At 35.3% G+C, this 22,337-nt stretch overlaps 1 protein-coding gene across 1 annotated transcript; it reads left to right on the top strand.

The window, feature by feature from the left end:
* The first annotated feature begins 15,912 nt into the window (after positions 1–15,912).
* LOC140791221 (uncharacterized) lies at positions 15,913–18,905 on the top strand. The gene is made up of 6 exons (XM_073141649.1): positions 15,913–16,407; positions 16,526–16,632; positions 17,450–17,558; positions 17,633–17,794; positions 18,126–18,299; positions 18,683–18,905. Exons 1-6 carry the CDS (start codon positions 16,084–16,086, stop codon positions 18,710–18,712), a joined length of 906 nt encoding a protein of 301 aa, XP_072997750.1. The 5' UTR covers positions 15,913–16,083; the 3' UTR covers positions 18,713–18,905.
* Positions 18,906–22,337: the final 3,432 nt, after the last annotated feature.

Below are 22,337 nucleotides of genomic sequence, written 5' to 3'. Positions count from 1 at the left end.
ATGATTATAGTCGAGCATATTTTATCATGTATTCGATTATGCTGATTTGGAATATGAGTACATTGGTGATATATATAGAGATGATCAGAGATGATTCTACTATTATGATTGTTTACCGAGTTGATATGTAGCATGAGTATGCATGTAATAGATTAGCACGAGTATGCATGTAATAGATTAGCATGAGTATGCATGTGTTGACGATACAATTTGAGACTACATTGCATCATTTTCTCTTGATTCCAATTCCACCTAAATTTCTGTTATGCATTGACTTGTTATCGTACTGGATATATGCATATGATTTGTCATTTAGAAGGAAAGCATGAAATGTGATTGATAGGATAGTTGATAGAAAGCGTGAGGATACCCGAGTGGGCGCGAGGGTTAGGACGCGCTTGGTGGATGATTGATCACTCGACATGGTCGCGATCCTGTTGGCCTTACGTCTGAGGTCGTTAGTCTGTGTGCGCAGCAGACATTCGGACACATGCTGTTCGCCAGGGAATATGTGGCGAGTTATCCTCACGAGGTTTCTATCAACTATGTGGGTGCCCGATCTGGATGGATGTTGATACCCTAGCGGGTGGCGGGGTATGGTTATATTAGAGATACTCTTGCGGGTGGCGGAGTATGCTTTGAGCCTTTGGACATGATGTTGAGACCGGGCACCGGGTATTGACTGTGCACAGTGGTCTAGTATGTTGATATTATACTGAGATGTCAGTGATGATTATGATGTTGAGAAATGCATATGATTTCATTATCATTTGATTACCTAATTATCGAGTGGTCAATATTCATCATATATGATTGCATTTGATATCATAACGTGGTCATGGTCGGCATGCATCATGTGTCATATTTGAGAGAGAGTTATGATGATAGTATGATATGAAGATTTGTTTGTTCATTGTCGAGGATTATATATACTTTTATCAGTTATAACATGTTATCTACTTTTGATTTATATATTATTAAGGATACATTCATATACTCATTCATGGCATGATACTCTTCTGATTCATATTATCCAGTATATGATTTACTCTCTATTTGGCATCACTGATTCGGGGTAAGGTCTATTCATTGAGCCTTTTGCTCATGACTCTCTTTATTTTTTTTCTAACCCCTTAGATTTATGGTACGTGATAGCGACCTGAGATATCTTGAGAAGATATTTTAGAGTGATGATGATGTGAGCTATTGATGCGAGACAGTATAGAAGATAGTTTAACCAGACATTGAGTTGTATCGTTGTTTGTTATATTTGTGCCTTATTGTATCGAATGATGATTTGTATAGTATATATCAGAATTTATAGCACTCGTGTATCAGTTGTTTAGTTGTATCTTGATGGTTTGTTGTGGCCTGTGTGGGCCCTGCCAAAATATGTAGTGGTCTAGTGTATATTATTATGAACTTGGATATTCGTATGTTAACAAGTTTATTTGGTTAATAGTATGATGTATTTGGTGATGGATTATGTGATCATGGATAGGTTAATATGTTTTATTTGATGATGTCATGATTATATGTGCACAGGAGAGTATTTGTGTGGGACGGGTCCCGCCCGACTGTCGCGTGCGCCGCGCGTGCCGTGTGGGCGCGTGGGCTCGTGGGCGTGCACGTGCCGTGCCGGGCAGGGGCGTTACATTATTTGACATCCAAAACAATTAAGCTTTAGGTAATTAGGTCTACACAATAGACACTCATTTACGCTTTTTGTTGATGATTTTGTACTAGATGATAAATTTGTTGATACAAAACACATTCAATACATTTCTACATGATAAAGAAATGCAATAGTTTAGATGTTGGAGTGAAGAAAATTAAGTCAACAAATTAGAATTCGTCATTTTTGAAGTAGTTTTGCCAAATGGGTTCAACCTGTATCAGCATTCAAGCAGTCTGTATTAATGTTTAAATGACTTGTGAATGAAGGAACAAAACCTTGCAAACTCTTCAAGGATGCAACCACTATTAGGAGAGTGTCCTGATGAGCATACAAATGTTCTTAGATGGTGTTCAAAGGTCGGAACACAAGTCCTATGAAATACTCACCTCCAAATACATGCGGTAAATATCCAACGCCGTTCTTCATATGATTCTTCACATGACATGTTAGTAAAATATTTCCACAAAAATATATGTCCAAAATATAAAACTCAAAACAAAAAATCCTTGTAAATGATAAGTTTAACGAGACAATAAAGTAGATAAACTGACAGGAAGTAAAATTAGCTACTCTTCACTACCCACATTCGGCTCCTCTAACTTTATAGGTTTCCACCGAGAGGTGGTAAGCAAACATCCTACGAGTATAATGTAAATAGTCTATAAACAATGTAAATGTATAATGAACATTTCAATGCATACTTACAATTACCAAGGAATAAATTAAACATATATAAAATAATTTGTAACAAGTTTTCATGCAATTGCAAGATACAAGGAAGGAATGCATAATTTTATCAAGATAACTCACATATAGAAGATCAGGGAATATATCTCTTTGCTCATATAAACTTGTAATTTATTAGAGTTCAATATGCTCACACAAAATCTTAAATAATTAGATTTAAATATGCTCATGCATAGCCATAATGATTAGATTTCAACAAGCTCACACAAAGCCAAAATTCACATACAAATAGCAAAACAAGGAGGAATAGTAATTTAGTGACATACATGCCTAGAGCACTGCATATGGCTAGTTATTTGTGGCTATTAGACTAAGGACCCTAGTCTTAAGCTCATTTCTCCATCTCTAAAATTATCATCACTCAAAGCGAAATAATCAATAGCACATAGCTTATCAATGGATGTCTTGATCCTGTGTTATTGGTTACTGCTAAAGCTATAACCCTACCTCATAAATATTTTTCAACTATTATCATAGTCTAGCCTCCAATAAGACAATGTGATTGCCTAAATGACATAGTGGCTAATAACCTCAGGCATAGACCGATAATAGTATAAGTATTATATAATACACTCTACCATTAATACTAGGCTAGCTGAGTAGAGGACACTGCCTAGTTAGAATCCGACTAACTAATAATACGTGCAAGTGGTGTAATATCTTCTTTTATGTGAGTTATGTCATGATTAAAAATCTACACATCTACTATAGATGAACGCATAAGCATGTTTCATACAAGAAATACACAATAATTAGCAACTAAGAAGAAGTAAGATGAGTATACAAGTAACATGATATAACACCATCATGGGAAGCATATTATCAAATATTCACGTTATTCGTAAACTAATTAAAATCTAACTCAACTGAAGGCATCCAGAATACTATAGCTTTCCTCTTATATCTCGAGGTCCTCCTTGTATGGGATTGTGCCTAATAATTTATGAAAGTAAAGCAATATATGAGAAATACAAACTTATAGAAATGGCTACCTTATTGCATAAATTACGCTTGTCTCTCTAGGTCCAGTTAGATTTGACTTGGTCTTTATAATTTATCACTCAATATTTATAATATTACTTTATATTAATCAAGTGGGCTATCGAGGCTAGAATTCCAATTGCACCTAATCACTTATGTCAAGGTACTAATGCTAAAATTATAAAAGTCAGCATGTCTAAACACCCTAAATATTTTAGGTTTTGTATTGTCCTAAATTTATACCAATAAAATCAAAGGACAAAATTTCTGGGAGATAACTAAAAAAATGAGTAAAAACAAGTATTGCAATTGGACCAACTTGCGATCCACAGGTCTTGACTAGGCTTAAGGCCACTCCACCACTAGCCGAGGAAGTGGGCTGCAGGCCCACCCGCATCCCACAACTAAGAGTGGTGGACTGGGCCCAAGGGCCCAATCCACAATCGATTGCAGCCCAACAAGAGCTAGGTTTGGGGTTCATCCCGACCCCCACCCTTTATAGCATCATCTCTATAAAGAAGATAGAGGGAGGGGGAAGAGGTATTGGTGTCGGTAATCACCATTGTTGGTGGTCAAGTCTCCATCCTCCCCAACATCGGCAATTTACTGTAGTCTAGATGGTTAGGAAGGATGGCCGAAAAGGAGAAGGAAACAACACTAGAATGGAAAAATGAACTTGTCGACAAAGGAAGGAAGAACTTGTACATGAGAGGGAGAAAAGGGTCTGGGAACTATACTAGAACACTCTATGAAGTTAGTTAGTGTTCTTAGGTGATTAACCCATTGTCCAGGATGGTCAATGGTGAGAAAAAATGCACTCCATGGTCGATGGTCATGGAGGTTCCCACTTCGGTCGAAAGAGCCCGAAGAACACTAATCCGAGCATCTATCTAGTTTACTCGAAAAGGGAAATTGGTCAAGACTAGCGAGTAAGACCACCATCATAGATAGTGGTTGGGTGCAAGCCAAGAAAACAACAATGAGAGGTGACATGGCATAGCCTCCTACACACCCCGTGGGTATTCAAACATGGTACCCATGACAAGAGGGCAAGGTAATAGAGCTTTCGTACCGGTGGGTGGTTGACCCGCAGTCACTGGCCAATGGATTTCTTCTATGAAGGTGAAATAGTAAAATTAGGATTTATATTAAAATTACTTAACTAAAATTTAATTAACTACCATGGTCCGGGGGGGTGGTACAGGCTAACCTAAGGATTGCTTTAGGGGCTTGTATTAATATGGCATTGCTTCGGTGTTGCGACTTCATCAAATTGTTTGTCAATAGAAACATAGAAGAGAAACAAAAAGGGAGACACAGAGGAGAAGGCTTCATTGAATTGTTTGTCGGTACATATCCATCTTATTAATATGCATGAAACGTCCTCTTCAATATCTGTACCGGTTGTAGGAAAGCAGTCCGTGCAACCAAGAAAAAATATTCACCAGATATTCTTTCGTAGCTAGAAAATTATGAAACCAAAGGTGGTCGATCTGTAACTTCCTGATCTATGTTTTTAGTATTTATGCTCTTCACATATTCGGACTACAACTGGGACGAAAATATGCTAGAGTGGGGGTGATGGTGGTGGTGATGGATGAAGATGATGACAGGGTTATAGATGATAGTAAAGATGAGGGTGGATAGTTGATGTAGTTTAAGGGATAAGGATGAAGGAGGAGAAGTGGCCGAGATTCCAAGAAGGAGGGAGGACTCGATAGACGAGGGAGTTTAGAAGATAGATGGGACCTTGCAAATGGTAGACGTGGCTGGTTGGTGAAGAGGGAAGAGGGAGATTAGGGTAGAGAGACGAGAGAGAATAAAGAAAGCTAAAAAATCAAGTTTCATTCATCATAATAATTTTGGTTGCCATCCACACCTTTTAAGTGGCTAACCAATAAGCCAAAATAATAATTATTAACCCTAATAATAGTGGACTCTCACCGATCGCATTTAGACGGAGTCTATCACCTTCAAACGCACAAAATACATTCTTTGTGGATGCGAACTGATGCAGGCATTCACACACGAGCGTTCGAACTCACCTGATAGTGTTTGAATGCACATTTTGCATTCTCTGTCGATGCGAACTGATGTAGGCATTTTCAAAGGCGTTCAAACGCGCCCCCTTCAGCGTTCGAACGTGACCTATAAAAACTTTATTTTTTCTGAAAATAAACAATTAATGTAATAAGAAAAGACTCCAGCAAAATGTATCACTTATTTGGACTCCTCCAATTATAAAAGATCATCTATAGGGATCACTCATCCCTCTTATATCTAAAACCCCTTAGAGCCACCAAAGAGAAAAGAAGAGATCATCTATCACATAGCCAAGATCATATATAGGTTACAAGCATGCTTATATAATCCATATAGAGATAATTGAATATGATCATATTTTTATTATTTATTTGTTAGGTTGATTTGGGGTATGAATATGATATATAAATGATTAGAGATTGATATATTATTCATATTTTATTGACGAGTTGATATCTAATATGAGTATGCATGTGTTAAATATATGATTAGAAACTATATCGCATCATATTTCTTTGACTTTCTTATCACCTAAATTTTTGAGATGCATGACTTTTTATAGTACTAAATAAATATATATAATCTATTATTTAGAAGAAAATCATGAAAGCATCATAGATGAGTGGTTAATAAAAAGAATAGGGATACTTGATATATTATTATATAATATACATATTGTTTGCTATATGCGAGAGTTATTTATATGATATATACATTGTTTGCTATATGCGGGGGTTAGCAATATGATATACATTACTCGCTATATGTAATGGTTAGCTATATGATATATATTACTCGCTATATGTGAGGGCTAGCTATATGATATATAAATTACTCGCTATATGATATATACATTGCTCACTATATTCGAGGGTTAGCTATACGGTGTATACATTGCTTGTTATATATGATGATTAATTATGTGTTATAATGATTATTGATATGTAGGGTATCCCATGTATTTTCAATTAGCTAAATTAGTACTCCGGTCTAGATGGATGATTGAGGTACTCGTATAATCGACGAAATATGATTGAGCTTTCGAGCAGCATTATGAGACTAAGTATTAGATGTGATGGATGGTGGTCTAGTAAAATTGTGTCATTTAGAGTTAACATTGATGATTGAGATATTGAAAAATATATTGATTCTTTCATAGGTTGATATTCATAATTATCGAGTTGTCTCCATGCATCATATGTAATTGCATTTAGAATTATTGTAATATGGTCATAGTCGACATACATCATATATTGATATATTTGAGAAAATTATAGTATTGTCATATTTACATACTCATTCATGACATAATACTTAATTTTTATTCATATTATCTCATATTTGATTTATTTTTTATTTGACATCACTGATTTAAGATAAGGTTTATTGACTGAACATTTAGCTCATGACTCTCTTTATTTCTTTCTAACACCAAATATGTGGTATATGATGATAAGAAGACATTTTAGAGCAAAGATGTAATCTATAGACATGAGATAGTATAAAATGTAGCTTATGTTAAAAATTGAGTTGTAATAATATTGTTTATATAGACAGTCTTTTATATAATATATGTTAGATTATATTTTACTCATCTACTAACTCTAACTTGATAGATTGTCATGGCCTGTGTGAGCTTTGTCATATTATATAGTGGTTTAGTATAATTATTATGGATTTAGATATTCATGTGCCGAGATGTTTATTTAGATTGATAGTATAACTTATCTCTTAGATGGATTATCTTGAGTACATGTGTATCTTCGTACAGTGGCCTCATCTGCCCTATCATATGTGTAGTGCATGCTGTGTGGGTATGTGGGCAAGCACTGGTCACTAAGCGGCAACGTTATATAAAGCAAGTTTAGTTAAATTATCTAAGTCTTTAAGGTAAGTCATAGTTATGTCATATAAGCCTTTAAGATATTCTAGTTCGAGTCATGCAAGTCTTTAGGGCTAGTCCTAATAGAACTCGTCATATTTGACCTCTCTATATAGGAGGGTATATTTACCTTTGTAAAAAGAATCCAAGCATTGAGGATTATATTTTACATTTAGACTATTTTAGGAATAAGAGAATGAGTTATCTAGAAGTAGCAGTAAATTAATCCTCTTATACCACATTGCCTATCTACTCTCTCTCCCCTATCGTACTCCATCTTCTCCTTCCACCCTCACTGTTGTCATCATTCTTCCATTAGCCTAGATCCATCACCTTCCACCATCACCACCAACCGTTAATCACCCTAACCAAAGCCAACACCCTTGTTGTGGATCGACTCTAATCGGTTCGTAATAATTTAGTATCATAGTCATCATTTTCCTTGGACCAAATGAGAACCACACAAGGGATGAAGGCAAGATTGGCAGGGGAGATTTCCACGATTAGGGATTTATTGATGGTGACCGATGTGGCATCAAAGATCAACAACTTTATCATTAGAACTGCTGACTCCACCTTCACCGACTACTCAGTAGGATACTGGCAATCCAAACGTCCATGGTAGAGATGGCATCGGTTATCCGTGAACTTCATCGTGATTGGAACACGACTTCGAACGCCTATATATGTTCGCAAATATAGAGAATGTATTTAGCGTGTTCGAACACACTATTCAAATGCAAAGACAAAGAACATATTTAGCGCATTTGAATTTGAACATGTTTAGCGAACTGCATTATTCTAGGGCTATCTTTTGATTGTTGTGCTTATTAGGTTAACCTCTAAATATGTGGAAGGCAACCTGATTGAACTATTGATGAATTATTAAAGTTTTACCTTCCTATACCTCTATTTTTCCTCCAATAGCATCCATCATTGGAAGTCGTCTCCTTCCTCCTTCAATATAACTGTGCCCCCCTTACCTCTCAAGGACCGGTCCACTCTCTATCCTTTCATCTAATTTGATGCTCTACCCCATCATCGCTGTCATTGTCACCCCCAATACCTAACAATTATTCTATCTCCCATTAATCACGTCCATTTTGCCACCATCTGACCAATGGTCAGTATTTCCCTTATAACTGCTGATTTACACCTCCGATCGATGTAATTTTAGTTGAGTTGGATCTCTTTCTTCAAGAGGAACAATCTACCAAAGTCTCAGATCTATTGATCAGCTAGATCATTCACAGTTCTTCTCGAAAGTTCTGCCCTAGATCAGAACTAGGACTGATCTCGAGTTTCATTCGCAACTTCATCAAGCCTGATCGTAACAATCTATTGTGTTAGACTGAGATCTACTGTTCACAAGTCAGTTCTAGGAGTTTTTTTGACTTCAAGGCATGATGTTCCATATTAGCTTGGCATACTACTCGTAGATGGATGGGCAGACAAAGATCTTGGATTGTTGTTTGGAGTAGTACCTTCGATGCTACGTGGGAGAGTAATTAATGTAACGGCTCTAGTTCTTACTATGGAAGGAATGGGCCTACAATATTGCTCTCTAGTCAGCTATGGGCACCATGCCATTTGAGGCGATTTATGGGACGTTGTTGCCTACCTTGGTCTCCTATGCACAAACAAGGTGGACAAAGTGCACAAAATTTGAGAAAACTTGGTGTTTGAATAAAATCGAATAAAGCAAGTCTACAATCAGTGGCACTAGGACCGAATATTCACTATAGGCGATTGTGTGTGCATCAAATTCTAGCTCTACCATAATTTGGTCTACATCAAACTCCAACCCTATTGTCAAACTCCGGCTCAGCCTATCATGAATTAAAAGTTGGCGCATCAATACTTTGGGTCGTACTAGGTGATTGAACAGGTGCACCTAGTGTTTCATATTTCATCCTTGCAAGCCTGAGTTGCAGCTTAGACAACTATTATGGCAGACATATCCGATGCAGTCACACATGACGAAGATCCTATGCCACTTTGGGTTTTAGCCAAGAGAAGGATTCGAGCAGACGAAAGTTTGATCACACAAGTGCAAGGGGAGTGGTCCAACAGACTAATGATGAAGCCAATTTGGGAGTCGGAGTTTGAGTTGATGTAGTGCTTTTCAAACTTCTCACATTGAGGGCAGGTGGTTGGAAGCATGGTAAAGTAATATGATGTGGGTCTAATCGAAGGCTCGATAATTAAGTCTATTTATATTTTAATTAATTTATATTTATCTCTTATGTAAGTTTCTAAGGTAAATCTAATTAAGTGATATAAATCTTTAAGGCAAGTGCTAATTTAGTCATATAAGTCTTTAAAATAAATTATAGTTTAAGTCATGTAAGCTTTTAGGGCAAATCCTACTTCCTATACTCCTAGTTATGCATGAGTGCTTATAATTATTATTATTTGCCTAATACTATATCTTATTGTTATTTAGTTTGTTTATAGCCAAATGTGGAACTCTCTTTAACAAAGTTAGACCTTATCTCTCTATTTTGTGTTAGACTTTTTTCATTCTTGACAGTATGACAATTATATAGACTGTAACCTATAATATCTCCATAAGAGTTGGCTTACAATTTCCATTTAGGTGCAAAAAGTTTTTTTCCTCCCGGCACGGCCCTAGCTCTAGTAGGGTTCGGTGTAGGACTTTTCTCCCCTTTTTTTGAGGGGTTCTTTCGTTCTACCGACATACCTTCCCCTTTCCCTCTCCTAGCCTGAGTGGTTAGGAAAAGGGAGAGGTCTTCTCCCTCCTTTCGTTTCACTCCTTTCCTCTCTTTTCTTTTTTCCAATGGAGCTATTCTCAATCATCACAGACGTCACCCTCCCCTCTCCTATTATGCCTTCTCCATTGTCCATTCTATCTTACTCTCCCTAATTGCATTCCTCTTTCTTTCTCTTTCTCCTCCATCGATCTTTGTCATAGTCTCCCATTCCTATCTCTTCCCTCTCGTCGCTTGGCTGTCGACCGTAGCACTGATCTCTCCTCTCCGTTCCTTGTCCCCACCCCATGAGGCTCCCTCATTCCAACGCAGCAGCTGCTTGACTTTTAATACACAAGCCCCATCCCTTCTCCTTCGTTTTGGTTCCGCCACCTTTGCCAAGACCCTATAGTAACCTAGTTCCCCTCGTAGCCGCCCAACCAATTCCTTGGCATTGCTTTAGGGTATTGTGGATGCCTTTATTTTCGTCAAAACTTTGCTTAGTTTGTTGGTTAGGATTTTGTGATTCTTTGAGATGTTGTAAGTGGAGTTGCTTTGGTCTTGGCTGTATCTTACTCCCAACTCTATTTACTTTTATTTCCTTTAGGTTTTGTAGTTTATGTGTTGCAGGTTTGCATTCATCGGCTCTACTACGGTGTTTACCGAGCCATAGGACGCTAATTCGCCTTTGTCTGTGTTCTTCTTGATGCTTCCATTTGCAGCGGCCATAGTTGGCCAAGCAAGAGGTTTGTCGCCAGAGCTATTGTCCCACTTCCTTTATTCTGTTGCTCAAATGGTTGAGAGTTGTACTGCTCTTAATACCTTCTTGCTTATCTATTGGTCGGTCTATACACCAACAGTAGGATTTGTTTAAGGACTGACACACTATTCCCATTTACATTCGGCATATCAAATTGTACCATATTACTATTTTTACTAAACTATCAATGTAGGGACTTTTCATTTAAAAGCATTAAAAAAAACAATATCCATCCAGGTTTATTCAACATGATAATTTGGTGGATAAGTTTATCCATGTTAAGTTTGTCCCAAATTTATCCGCCAAATGCTGCGAGACCTTAATTGCAGAAGACATCATCTCCAATATATTTTGTTCATGGCCCTCCGTAGTACTCCTCAGTGCTGCGACGTCCTCTTTTACTAACGCAAATTGATTTCAGTTCATGGCCCTTTGCCTTTGCAAAAGCTGACACAAAATTAAAGGGGACCTGTAGGCTAAGTCAAGAAAACTACTTTGACCTCTAGGATGTCCCTACTTTTGAATACAACAATAAAAAGTTCTAAATGAAAGCGAATCCAACGTCAATCTAAACATAATAATGGGACCAATTCAATTCAGGAATGCAAAGGACCCGAGTTTGAGTTTGAATTACAATTATTTTAATTTGAGCCTATTTCGTAACTCAAGTTGAGCTCGAGCTTAAAAAGCTGCTCAATTAGAAATTTCAAGCTTTATCAATTTATGTTATTTTTGAGCCAAAATAAATTTGAATTAAATTAGGCTTAAATTAAGTTTGAAATAGAGTCTAATTCAACTATTAATACCTAATAATTCACATTACTCATATTAAATATATATATCGAGCTGGCTTGAGATCAAGCTCGGCTCAAATTTAATTTCAAGCCTAAACTTCAAAATCAAGCTTGACTCTACTTATTTTTGTGTCGAGCTTGATTGAGTCTTATCGAGACGAGCCACCTCAACTTTGCCTTATTCAATTCTAGTATGATTTTGAAAATTTTGTTTTTCCGTGTAATATGTGTATTGTATTATTTTAACTAACTACTATTCACCTTAGTATTTTATTTAATTATATTGATTAAATTACTAAAATATGCCTAAAAATTTTCTAATCTGACTCGCCCTTCTTTTAGCCATATCCAACATTAGCTCAGCTTACCAATTTAAAATTTAAAAATCTCCTCGACCCTATTTGATCCCGCCAAAAGTTATTTTAAAAATATTAAAAATTATATTTTTAATATTTTAACAGAATATTTCTTGGTTGATATCTTTTTATTTAAAAATGATTGGAGTTAGCTAACTCAAGATATCATATGAAAATCATATATATATATATAATAAAAATTATAAAATCCTCAGAGGGAATGTTAGAAAGGAAGGCTGTTCTTTGAGAATTTCCTTTAATTTCAGTTTTTCTTTTTCCCCATTTCTCTTTCTTAGGTAGCAGCCCTTGATATTATATCTGGGCCTTGGGCCTAATTATATTTGGTCTTAGTACCTCTCTTATAGTTTTCTTTTTCTTTTTCAGATCAGAGGCCCTAAGATGATTTTTTTTTGTATAAAAAATTTAAGATAAGTTATCAAATTTAGTTCTATAAGTTAATTTTCATCTAGTTTTTACTAAATCACACGTCCGATGGCTAACTATAGACTAGATAAACATAATAGATAACCTTGCCTGCGAACAATTTCAAGAAATAATTAGCTCAAATCACACGATATAGTGTTCTAGTAGAAAATCTACGAACTAATAGTTCATCTTACTCGTACTAAATTGCCAAAATGATTATGACCTATTTATCAGACAGAAATGGTGGGAATATTAAATATAAACATAAATCACTTATTAAATAAGAACTAGAGGTTACTCATTCCATCTAATAAACCGTTTAATTAGAAATATGTGTACGAGGTATCTCGATCATAAACAAATTATTCAAGTCAACAATAAATTATTAAAGTTGTAAGTATATCTGTTTAATAATCGGGTTAGATATATCGGGTTAGTTATCACCCGAATCCGATTATATATCCTAAATCCAAACCTTTTCATGTCAATAATTGCCACCCTAATTAATCAGCTAGCCATTCAAAAGTTAAAACAGTCTCCCTAAATGATAGTGAGAAAACTTCACTCCAGCATCCAATTAAAGCACAACACTACATGGATAGGAGAAACTTTGTTAAAAGGACAGACACCAACAGAGATCTCAACCACCACAAGATTCACACATGAATAAAGTTGATGCTTTGCATATATATATATATATATATATATATATATATATATCCCAAACCTCCAACAGCATATGGCTCACTATCCAACATCACCATCTCAAGTCCTTTGATTCTTTGCAGTATTGTGACGCTTGAGTTGTAGTATATCACAAGGTATCCAAGGGATAAGTACTGGGCCCAATTCAAGACACATCCATAGCCATAGAATAATCCACAAAGGAGAAAAAGAAAGAGCTCATGGAACCCCATGTACATCTTCTTTCTTTCTTCTTTCTTTCTTCTTCTACTATGCTTTGAGGCCACTAGTTTAATCTCTCCTCCTTTGCTAGTAGTTTGTTTTTGGCCTTGTATATGAATGGATATCAATGAACTTAGGCCCCACTGCTACACGAGTTAGGTATATTAGTAGAATTTTTGTGCTTCTAAATTGCCTCCTCTTACGTGGTTGAGTTATTTAACACAAGTTCAATTATATATATTCTCCATTTGAATCGGATAGTAACGTTATGGACATAGCGGTGAAGGATTTTGCAGTTGTTCTTATGAGAAAGCTCGGTCGAGTCCAGTCTCCCTTCGCTCAAACAGCATTCCCTGACTCGCTCGGGTCGAGTCCTGAGTCCTGTGCCTTTCCTCGTCCCTCAAATCAGAGCTAATTTTTCATGCTACACCGGGATCAGCAGCTTCCAGTAAAGACCAAATGGGTCTCGCGTAAAAGCGATCATCATTCAAACACGCCAGTGTAGTTCAGGGTTACCTCTCCATAGAATTCATTCTTTTTCTTTTTAGATATATATCTATATATATATATATTCACTAATTATCTAATCCGAACGTTGCTTATTTTTGTTAATCATGATGTTTCTTTTTTCTTTTCTTTTTATTTTCATAAATTATAGTTATTTACGATGCAATTTAATTTGCTAAAACTACTACATTGCTTACTCTAACACCATCTTTGAACTAATTTAGATATATATATATATATCCTCTCTTTATAGAGAAAAACAAGTTCAACTTTAAACAAATAAGTGAATATATATATAAATACTTGTAGGAGATTACCTTTCCAACTGCAATGGGCCAAATCCAAAACCCATGTAGGGCTTAATGCCAAGGTATTTTGTTATGATCTATTTATGTAGAGAAGATTTTAGAATGTGCATGCCCTTAAGCTAATAGTATATATATATATATATATATATATATATATATATATATATATATATATATATTCTTCTATTCATTCCCTTCTAAGCGGATAAAGTCACACATTATAACAATGATAACACTCCATAACTCATCTTATCACAATATTCCAAATATACCAAACACTAGAAAGTCATAATACTTTTTAGAACATAATTTTTCTAATTCTTTCTCCTAACTTTCTATTAATAAAAGATGTGTGAACATAGAAAATGAATATGATAAGACCAATTTAATCCAAATGTTTGATGCTGAACTATCACCATTTTCTATAATAGACTTCAATCTTTTTTGGGTACAAAATGACACTTTAAGAAAAATTTCGATACATAGTGACTCTTTAATCGAAAGGATTAAACGAGGTATTTCTTACAATTGAGAGAGTCATTATGTATAACTAATTAATGCCTTATCTCACTATGAAAGAGTTCAAATCTCACCCTAGGCATAGGAGTGATTTATTATATGTGGGCATTGTTGTGGCTCATCTCTTCGGAGAATTTGCTCATTTATTAAACTTATGTATCAAGTATATTAGACAACTATATGAATGAAGTTTTTATTTATAGATTTGAGGATACAAAATAAAGTTTTAGTACATTATGTGCTAATTTGTTTATGCAACAGAGTAGTCAAAAGTAATAAGACTCTCAACTACCACAAAAGAGCAGTGTCTAACTCGTGACATATAGATCAAAGTGGTAGCACCTCCACATATAGTAGGAATTTATTGGGAATTTATGAAGTCATAATTAAAGCTTAGACTTCCACAGAGGAAATTAAGTCAAACTCCCAATCTCTCACTATAATAAATTGAGCCTTTGAATTTGGGGATATAGAGGGTGAAATTAATTGGTGGTTAAATCCGGTAACTTAACAACCTGTCCAAGGTTATAAAATTCAGTATCGAAATTGGGATTGGTCGTTAGAATAAATGATACGTATCGATCACTGCTTGTATCAAATTAAACTATTTTTAATTTTATCAAAATTTAAATATTATTTTACAAAAAATTTCTAAAAATTTATATAAAAATAATAACTGAAAAAGAAGAAATAAAAAATAGTTATATATGAACTTTAAAACTTAAAGAAAATTATCACTTAAAACTCTAATAAATTTTAGCTTGAATTAGTCAAATTTATTACTATAAAATAACATAAAGAGATTTCAGTGTAGTTCTATAGCAGTAAGAAAAGAGAAGTTAAAAAGTTAGAAAGAAAAAAAAATATGTAAAAAGAAATTTATCTGATTTCACCAAAGTATGGATTAACTAGACGAGCTCATTAGAATGGCCGCCGGATGAACTCGACAAAGCTTGAGAGTGAGAATAGAGTATGTGTAAGAGATAGAGAGTAAAAGAAAAAAAAACAGATGACATCAATTATTAATGTCTCTTAGGTGAGATACATTTTATATTCAACTTAAATCTTAAAAAAATTTAATTTCAGTCGATGTTGTTATTTTCAGCTGATACGACTGAGACAAACTGCCAATACTAGCCAAAACTGGTCAAAACTAAACTGAAATTGATTTCATCGATATTGATTATGCTCCATCCGACTCGGGATCAATCGATTTTGGGATTATCTAACACAGTTTTATTTATTTATTTATATATATTCACCAATTTATAAAGAAATGAACATATCATCTCATATTATATATATTAATATATAATACTATATATAAACACCCAGAGGGCAGAGAATGCACACTCTCGCTGCTGGGCGACACACACAGCTTGGAGCGGAGACCGATCTCTCATGAGACAGAAGCGGCGTTACACGGCGATCGGGACACGTGGCAGCGGTGGCGGTGAGAAGCGCGATGTCGAGAATCCCACGGGGCGCTCTCGCGGTGGCAAACACGCTCCTCCGGGAGGGTCCGCTCACCGCGCCGCCTCTCTCTTCTCCTTCTAGGTGCTCCCGGCGGTGGTCGTCCACGTCAGCGGCGACGGCGGCGGAGGCGGACGTTGGGGGTGGTCTACGGCGGATCCCGACCAGTGGGCCCGGCGGCGGAGCCCGGTGGGAATTGACGGCGGCGAGGGAGTACGAGGAGTACCGGAGGTCCATTTACGGAGATATCACCCACAAGGCTCTCCTCGTTGATGCCGTTGGAACGCTGCTCGTGCCGGCGCAGCCGATGGCTCAGGTTTCCTTTCTTGGTTTCTGTAACTATTAATTACATTTGTTGTGACGTTTCTTGATCTGGTATTGATTTGTTGTGTTTGCTGCTATTTCTTTCTTTCTTTCTTTCTTTTTTGGTTCAGATCTATAGGCAGATTGGGGAGAAGTACGGGGTGGAGTACTCGGAAGATGAGATTTTGAATCGGTATCGCTGGGCCTACGAGCAGCCCTGGGGAAGATCGCGCCTGAGGTCTGTTCTTCCATTCTTTTTTCCTTATTTTAGATGAGTGGTTTTACTCTGCATTTAAGAGCTCCAACGAGTATTTTTTTAACTTTGGGGATCTTATTTTCAAGAGTTCATATTGTGTTATTTTGAAAAGTTGTGGAAAAATTATAAAAGGATGTGTAGAACTCAATGGCATGAGCAGTGTGGATTTTAGTGGAATCTCTTTGTTGGGTCTGTTATTTGATGCCTTTGTTTAAAAAATAGTTATATGAGATTGGAAGATAACCTTTATGGTGCCTTGTTGTAGTAGAGCTAAAACCATGATTCGAAGTTGGTTTCAGTTTCGGCTACTGTTAGAAAACAAAACATTTCAGTTGGTTTTCATATTAGTTTCCTATGTCGGTTTCAGATTGATTTTGATAAATAGTCTTCTTTCTCTTTTTTTTGGATGAGTATAAAAGATACAATAGCATGTAATCAATGAGGTTAACATTGGGTCAGGGTATTGCTTGGATTCAACGTAAATCCAGCTCGGAATCTGAATATACTTTAAAAAAAACTTATCAATAGGTCCTATTCTCTATTGATGATCTCCTAAAAAGGAACTAAATATGAAGGATGAGAATCAAAATATGAAAACTTCTACAGTATGCCTATGCAATAACAGATTTATCAAGAAAATAATAGAACGCAATTATGTTAAGAAATCCAAACAAAAATTATTGTGAACATTTTCTGGTTACAAGTTTGTCCATATCACAATTTGTAATCCTTGGGGTTTACTTTTAACCTTACTTTGGCATTAATTCATCTTTCTTCATATGTATGTGACTGTCTCCAGGTATGTAGCAGATGGAAGACCCTTTTGGCAATATATAGTTACTTCATCTACAGGCTGCTCAGATTCACAATACTTTGAAGAGCTATATCAATACTATATGACTGAGAAGGTGAGATGAAAGTTATTACTTGGGACCCTGTATCTTGTCAGTTGAGACCTGATGGTAATATTTATATTTGCTAGGCTTGGCACCTCTGCGATCCTGATGCTGAAAATGTTTTCGGGGCTTTGAGAAAGTCTGGTGTCAAAACAGCTGTTGTCTCTAACTTTGATACCCGCCTACGGCCTGTTCTACAGGCCCTAAAATGTGACCACTGGTTTGATGCAGTTGCAGTGTCAGCTGAGGTGTGTGACTTACAATAATGCGTTCTATATTTTCTTCTTTTTTCTTTCTGTTAATTTTTGTCCAAAGTATACTAGTTCAATATGCAGTGGATTACTATTACAACGAAGACATGAGATCTACAGATGGAAGTGAACATAAATGGTCTATATACTATTATAACGAAGAGATGAGATCTACAGATGGAAGTGAACATAAATGGTCTATATTACTGGTGTTTGAATATTTTTATCTGTTCTTTGTTATAAATTTGAATCCTGATTGACCCTGTTAGATTTCATCATTAGACCTTTGGTGCAATGATCTTGCTAAATAGGAGTTACATTTTGGCAGGTGGCAGCAGAAAAACCAAACCCAACGATATTTCTCAAGGCATGTGAATTTTTGGGTGTTAAACCTGAAGAAGCCGTGCATGTAGGTGATGATCGAAGGAATGACTTGTGGGGAGCTAGAGATGCAGGTTGTGATGCATGGCTTTGGGGCAGTGATGTATACTCTTTCAAGGAGGTACACACATTAATTTTAAGCAAACATAAAGTGTTCCAACTTACTATTCACTAACTTATTAACTAAAATAGAAGGGACTGAGACCTGCATACAAAACCACATATTCAGTTGATGGTTGTTCTAAAACAGAAGTACTAGCCCTAATCCATTTGTCTTTAAACGAAAGCTGGTTGCAGATTTATGCAGTTTAGCAACTTGCTCGAGCGCAAATGTTCTTTGAAAATTACATAGTAGCTTATGGTTGGGTTGAATAAGTAAATAAGACTGATAATGGTGGAGAACAGATATACAGATTTGGCTTACCGCATTAGTCTGGGGGTGTTGGTGTTTCTTATAGTCTTGCCTGCCTCGTTATCTGACTATTTGTTGTATTACTTATTCAGGTTGCTGAAAGGATTGGTGTCCAGGTTTAATGGTCTTGCTGCTGTCACCGACGAGCTAACTGGAGGCGTTTTGGGTGTATATAGAGGTCCATCTTCTTCTCAAGTATCATGTCTGAGTTACTTGTGTAGATATCTTGTACAAAAGTTGCAGTATTAATAGGGAAGAAGAGAGGTGTATCAAGACATTGAGATCTTAACTAATTTGCAGCACTTTTAAGCTAAATTATAATGAGTACTTGGGAATGTGTTGGATAATGCGGTAGGATTTCATACGAACTATACCTACCAATGTGGTATAACTAACTCACACTAGCATCCAATACTTACATCATACTAACTAACATTCACTACCTTCTTGTGTGTACCAATGTCATTATTCAATACATTCTGAGGTAATCTGGTATTAGTAGCAATTTTAATATTTATTATCAAATAAGCAAACTAAAAACTGTTAATTATTTTTAAAAATATGTACATAAATAGATATCAGTCCTGTTTTTACCTTTAATTGTATATGACATATGAATAAATCAATGAGTTTCATGAAGCCCATCTATGTCCAACCTAATAAAATTGGGGCAAAGTTTGAGTAAGCCCACTTTGGACTCAGCTTGACCGGACCGAAAAATCTAAGAGTGGCTCAAGTCAAGATTTATCCAAGCTCAATGAGGCCCGAGCTCACCCATTAAGGCCCGTAGATAATAGTCTGTTCATTGAGCTCTATCCCGTCGGCCTACAATTAGTCCAACCCATGTCTATTAGATTTAAATTCCTTAAATCTCATTTAATTACTTAAATCACTTATATTACTTAAACGTTAAATCTCTGTTTCTATTGTTGCACTCATTAGGGAACATCAACAACGGTCGAAAATTTTGAATTGTGACTTAGTCTAAATTGAAATAATTAGGAAGTGATAATATTTAGAAAATTTAGAATCATATAAGAATTATTCTTTCTAAGCATTTAAAAAATTTTCTATTATATAGAAATATTTTTTCTAAACATTTAGATTCTATTAGACTTGGCCTGTCTATCCGCTCACAATTGGCTCACCCACTAATATTGGTATGGACTGTACTAGATCAGAAAACTTGAACCCAGCTTGAGCCCGAACTAGTTGCAGTACTAGTTCGGCAATGAATAGGCTAGACCTCATCCAAGCCCGATTCTGATTTTATTTTATCTCGGCCATCCTCCATGGGGTTTTGTATTAAGATCGATACAAAATAGAATGAGAAAGAAACATCTCTTATATCCCAAATATGTCAATGCTCTCTTCAAAATTTAAATCATAATTGACTGTAACAATAGCCAATTTCTCTATAATATCAGATATCCAGCACCTATTTTCCGTATTGATTTCAATATGGACATAGGCCCAATTAAAAGCTTTATATTAAAGTTAATGAGTGATTACAATAACCACAATTCCCCTTTTCTGGCTTTTCTAAGTTACCATTGAAATTTCTAATGGGAATATTTAGTATATAGTTGGTCGAAGAAATTGTGTTATACTTATTTTTCTATTCATAATTTAGAGGAGAGTTATATTTAATTATAATTTTTGTGTTTAGTTGAATAACTAGGATAGATGGTGTAATAACTTAGAAGGTATTTGGCTGTTAAAATATAAAATATTTATCCATGATGCTTTTAGAAGAGTGGTCTTCTTTGATTTTTGAGCTATTTTGGTAAATATTTATGTTAATTTTAAATACGGTTAAGTATTCACTCCTTTTATTCCAACTCTAATTTGGAATAAAAAAAAAATGAATAAGGGGTCTGATAATCATAGTATTAGTTATTAGATTTAGGCGATTGAATAAATGATCCCTAATTCATGAATAGGGCCCCTTATTCTTCAAACCAAACGAAAAAGGTAATAGATCGACAAGATCAATGTGTCGCTGTCGTCGCCGCCACAGTCATCGTTTTTGCCAGCAACGTGAGGATAGAGGTCAGTTTGTTGGACGAGATAAATTCTAATCTAGATGTTATCTTCAAATTATTTTTCCAATTATCCTTGTATCGTTATAGGTTGATAAAAGAGGTTTTTATCCGCTCTAATTAGTGTTCTTCGTCCTCCCACCAATAAAGGGGTTGTGTATCTTTAACTATTCGGTCATGATAAGAACCGTAGAAAGACTTAAAAGGCCTATATATTTATGCTCTTAGACTTTGATACTTTACTTTTCTTCGTGATGCTTCTTATGTGAAAAAATCATCGTCCTTATTTCTCCTCTCATTTATTTACTAGATCGTAATATTTGCCTAATGACCCTTCATTAAAAGAAAAAAATAAAATAAAACCTAATGCTCCATTTAAATTGACAAGATCGATGCAGGATATTCATTTAGATGTGAGAAAAATTTAAGACTACTTGAAATTTGAATTATAAGATAGGAAAGAAGTAATGGTCAACTGGTTCTAGGTCTAAGATGTTCCCATTATATCTTTAAGTGCATTAATTAATGGTTGGATTTCTCTTCAGCCAAACAAACGATAAATATTAAATAGGTTGGACAAAAGTAAGGAAGAAGAGCTCTTCTCTTCTTAAGCAATAGAGAGATAGAGATTGAAGTGACACAAATAGACTTCACCTCTTCATTCAACATGCATAAACTCTATTTATTCCAATGTTTCACATCACAGTGGAGAAAGATGCAGAAATCAAGTAATTAAAATATTTTATCGTCACAAAAACAATTCGTTTTGACCGTTGAATTGAATAAAAAAATAACAACATGCAAATATATTAATAGTGCACTAGTAAACCAACTCTTTCTCAAACGTTTGAATGTTCTACTGTATCATGATCCTCAAAAGATCCTCATTCTGATCCTCAAACGATGTGTCTCATGATCAAAACGTGGAAACCCACAACCACTTCCTAAAGTAAACATAAACGTCATGCATTACAGTCAGCCGCACAAAGATTGCTTTCATCCTCTTCCCTTTTGGCTCAAACGTTTTACTAAGTCAATGTTAGTTGAGCCACACAAAGCTGAGGTTAAGATGTAGCAGTTGGATAAAGAGATGCTTATTAGCTGAATTTTCTCAACTATGGTTAGCACTTGGATGTTATGCAATAAATAAAGCTATAGAATCGACCTCCTAAACTATTATTATTATTTTTTGTATGTACTTTATGAATTTTTTATTTTTATCACCTACACTCCTTAATCTAATTTTTGTTTTTTTTTGTTTAGTGGTCTATATGATTATTATTATTTTTCTTAATTCAAGGAGGTATATATAAATATTTTTCTTAATTCAGAAAGTGTATGCGAAAAACAATGATGATTCAACGGGTATCCATTAATCGAATAAGACTGCATGTAGTGGATTATATTAAAATAAGATTATGCTTATTTCTACACGTAAATGAAGACTTCGAAAACGACGGTATTTTATATGTTACATTAGGGTAAATTACAACTTATCGTAATATGGTTTAGATTTAAGTAAAATTATTAATTTTTTCATCCAAACTTAACATAGAAAGTGCAACAATCTTTTTAAAGTTATTAGAGGGAAATTTCACCCATAGTGAGTATTAAAATGTCATAATTATTATTCTCCTCCCATTAAATTTACTTACCGAATCTTATTCTTCATTCTTCATATTTAAAATAAAATACACTTTCAATC

The sequence above is a fragment of the Typha latifolia genome, chromosome 6, assembly GCF_019914945.1.
Source record: "Typha latifolia isolate L0001 chromosome 6, TyphaL0001v2, whole genome shotgun sequence".
Lineage (NCBI taxonomy): Eukaryota > Viridiplantae > Streptophyta > Magnoliopsida > Poales > Typhaceae > Typha > Typha latifolia.
Note: the sequence above shows the minus strand (reverse complement) of the source record. Positions and strands in the feature narration are given on the sequence as shown.

Coding starts and splice junctions, on each gene's coding strand:
- LOC140791221 (XM_073141649.1), top strand. CDS start 16,084: ATGTCGAGAATCCCACGGGGCGCTCTCGCGGTGGCAAACACGCTCCTC. Junction 16,408..16,525: donor CGGCGCAGCCGATGGCTCAG/GTTTCCTTTCTT, acceptor TTTTTGGTTCAG/ATCTATAGGCAGATTGGGGA. Junction 17,559..17,632: donor AATACTATATGACTGAGAAG/GTGAGATGAAAG, acceptor TATATTTGCTAG/GCTTGGCACCTCTGCGATCC.